We start from the raw sequence: 3395 nt of genomic DNA on the forward strand, positions 1-3395 counted from the left end.
GCAACGAGTATATTCTTTTAAATACTCGCCCCTGTTTTTGTCGGTCGAGCATCTCATTCTCGCTACTCAGTCTCCATTTTCTGACTATTTTATTTTCATATTATTATTTGTTGTTGGTGCTTTCGTTGTTGTCATTATTTGTTCACTGATTAATGTTACCGTTGATTTTGTTGCTGTCGTTAACTTTTTGCTGCGATTTAGATTTTGCTTTGGACGATTAACTTCCAAGATAATTGTGTTCAAAGAAAAAATTTATGTGTACATATATGCACGTTTGGAATTGTATCAGTTGCGCGTGAGCGCAAATAGACAGACACCGTCTCGAGTTGTGTGTGATTCGTTTCGTTGTACGTTCATTTAAGTTGGTCGATTCTCGTAAGTGTCTTTCCCTTTCTATCTTTCTATTTCTTGCACGCGCTCACACACACACACACACACACACACTTCATTTAGAATATTTGATTTTGTTCGTTTGAAATATATTTGTCATATAATTCGCGGAGCGCTCGATGCGCGCAATATTACATGTACCATATTTGGCATTAGAATACGTTAACAACTGTATACATTTTGAATACATTTTATTCTCTTTCGCTAATTTGTTTACTTTTTTTCGCTCTTCTCTATCTAACACAATTCCATCTCTGTTGTGTCTTATGTGCGCTCCATGTTCGGTGGACAGTTTTTCTTTACATACAGTGTGCGCGCACGCGATCACACTACACATAAAAGATCAACCTGAATATTTTCTTGTTTCATTTGAAATCGCTTACACACACACGACAGACACAACAAGAATTTTGAGAGAGAAGAACAAAATAACCAGATCACAAAGCGAATTAAAACTATATAATATAAAAAAGAACGAGATTAAGAACGAAAGACAAAAAAGGAATTAGGTCCGGCGCCAAATCTAAATGGATGGATCAAACCACAATAAATAAAGTAAACGAAGAAAAATGCAAACCAAAAAAAAAAAAATAATGTCATCTCAAAGCCGTTTACAGTGTGCACTCGTCTCTCATTTCATTGTGTGTGCGTGTGTGTTGCATTGTGTGAATCGAGTCAAAAACATAATTTTTTCATTTGCATATAAGTTTAAATTTACAAACAGAAAGCGAAAAAAAGAGTCAAAATAGCAATGTTGTATATAGTCAAACACAACGCTTAAGATCAAAACAAAAATCCACTCATAAAAGGTAATCGAATGCATTTTTCTTCTCTCTTTTTCTTTCTCTTCCTCTCCGTATTTTTCGTTAGGCAAAATGCTTGTGCAGCCAGTATGTGCGGGTAAAATTAAAACGTGCTGGGATTTTAAATCGCAAGGTTTTGCAACGACTCCGGTATTTCTTAGATACGCCGACATCATTTGACGTTCACGAAGTATTTCCCGCTCTCAACATGGTAAATATCATTCAATTCTCTTTCTCTCATTCACATATCAAGATAAACATTTCGTCTATTTATAACATTGTCAACATTTTGTATGTCTGTGTCTCATTTTTCCATTTCCAAAACGAAAAAATAATAATAATAATAATCCCACTATTAAACAGATGTGCGAAGAGCTGGAACGAATGCATCCACGAGTTTATATGAATATATCGCGTCATTTATCACGGGCACCATTCGGTGAACTTGAAGAAGCACACACCGCACCATATTTATTGAATGCCGTTGCAAAGGACCTATTTAAAAATGGTATCAGTTGGGCAAAAATCATTTCAATATTCACGGTATCAGGTGGTTTGGCTGTTGATATTGTGCGTCAAGGTCATTACGATTATTTACCGAGACTCATTGAAAGTACCGGCGATATTGTCGAAGACGATTTGGTGCCGTGGCTCACTGATAACGGCGGTTGGTCGGGTTTACTTGAACACATTCGACCCAATTACTATTATTTTGATCGGCATTTTACACGTTCGCAATTATTTAGCATTGCCACATTAGCTCTATTTATTGTCTATGTTATCACATTCATCATTAGGTCAATGATTTCGATGACAAACTTATGATTTTACGAAGAAATTTTTATGAAAATAATGTGAGAGAAGACATCACAAAACGATGGTACACACAACATTTAATTACCCAAGTACAATCTCCATTTTACCAATAATACAACACTCATATACTATTATATAAATATTGGTTACGAGAACTCTATTTATCTAGTTGCTCATAATTTATTCACTCTATTTCAATCGATTTTAATAGCTGAAAACCCTTTAGGAATAAGCAATTCATTTAATGTCTAAATATGTATATTTTAATCGCACTTAAATTATTATTGTTTAAATAAATTCAAGCAAGATTTCATGTAACTTAAATCGTTTTTCATTGGTTTTGATTTTACCTCTTTTCAACGGGAATGCCGTTCAATATTGATGATGTGGCTGTGGGATTTTTTTTCTTAATTGAAGGACACAATTGACAACACTTGTTTTTTTTTTTGCTAAACATATTTAATAGCATACACTCGGTATGTTTTGCAGCCACTAACAAAAATGTGTTATTTCAGTACAATTTTGTCAGATGTAAACTGAAAGTGACAAAATTTGTCAGTGACAAACAAAACACATCATATTTTTGCGATTGTATGCAATCAAATTTGTTTTTTTTTAAATGTTGTTGTGTGAAGTAGAACCAGACCAGAAGAGAGGAAAAAAATTCAATGAACAACAACTTGGTCTTAAAATGTATCTTTCCAAGCTTATCATTGTTCGTGTCAATTTTGAAATGAAATAAATGAAAATCAAACGATGATTTGAGTTCAGTGTTATTGAAAAAAAAAAAAGTTGAATGTATTTTTGTTTCACCAAATCATAATTCGATACATATTTGCTGTGTATTGGTACAAAAGAATATTCTTAACGGTATGATTTTTGATAACGAGCACGAGCGCCTGGACCACCGAATTTCTTTGGTTCGCAACGACGTGGATCGCCAACCAACAATGTACGATCGTATTGGATGAGGATGTCCTTCAATTCTTTCTTTGATGCTTCATCAACATCTGTAAATGGAAAGAAAAGCGAAAATCAAACATTATTTATGTGTTTACATTGGCATAATTCTTTGACATAGTTTTTTTTGAAAAAAAAAAAAAACAAAAAAAGATGGTTCCGATGTGAAAAATGTTGAGGATCGTCACCCGAATTATTTATTATTTGAAATAAACGGTTGGTAAAACGGAACTCGTTGTTCTACTTTCTATTAATCGTCGAAACTCACATCAATTGGCGAGTTTCAATTCTGGTAGAAAGAAAATGTACAAGAAAATACTTAAAAAAATATTGACTATGCTTGCATTGGCTTTTTTGGAAGGTTTTCAACAAAAAAGATGGTTTCAATGTGGAAAATGTTGAGGATCGTCACCCGAATTATTTATT

At 33.6% G+C, this 3395-nt stretch overlaps 1 protein-coding gene across 1 annotated transcript; it reads left to right on the forward strand.

Moving 5' to 3' along the window:
• Positions 1–536: 536 nt before the first annotated feature.
• Positions 537–2327, forward strand: LOC116347795 (bcl-2-related ovarian killer protein). Its single transcript, XM_031778528.1, has 3 exons — positions 537–945; positions 1261–1404; positions 1557–2327. The coding sequence occupies exons 1-3, from the start codon at positions 922–924 to the stop codon at positions 2016–2018; spliced, it is 630 nt and encodes a 209-aa protein (XP_031634388.1). The 5' UTR covers positions 537–921; the 3' UTR covers positions 2019–2327.
• Positions 2328–3395: the final 1068 nt, after the last annotated feature.

Source organism: Contarinia nasturtii, unplaced genomic scaffold, assembly GCF_009176525.2.
Source record: "Contarinia nasturtii isolate CC-2019 unplaced genomic scaffold, AAFC_CNas_1.1 Cnas_scaffold_129, whole genome shotgun sequence".
In the NCBI taxonomy this organism is placed as follows: Eukaryota; Metazoa; Arthropoda; class Insecta; order Diptera; family Cecidomyiidae; genus Contarinia; species Contarinia nasturtii.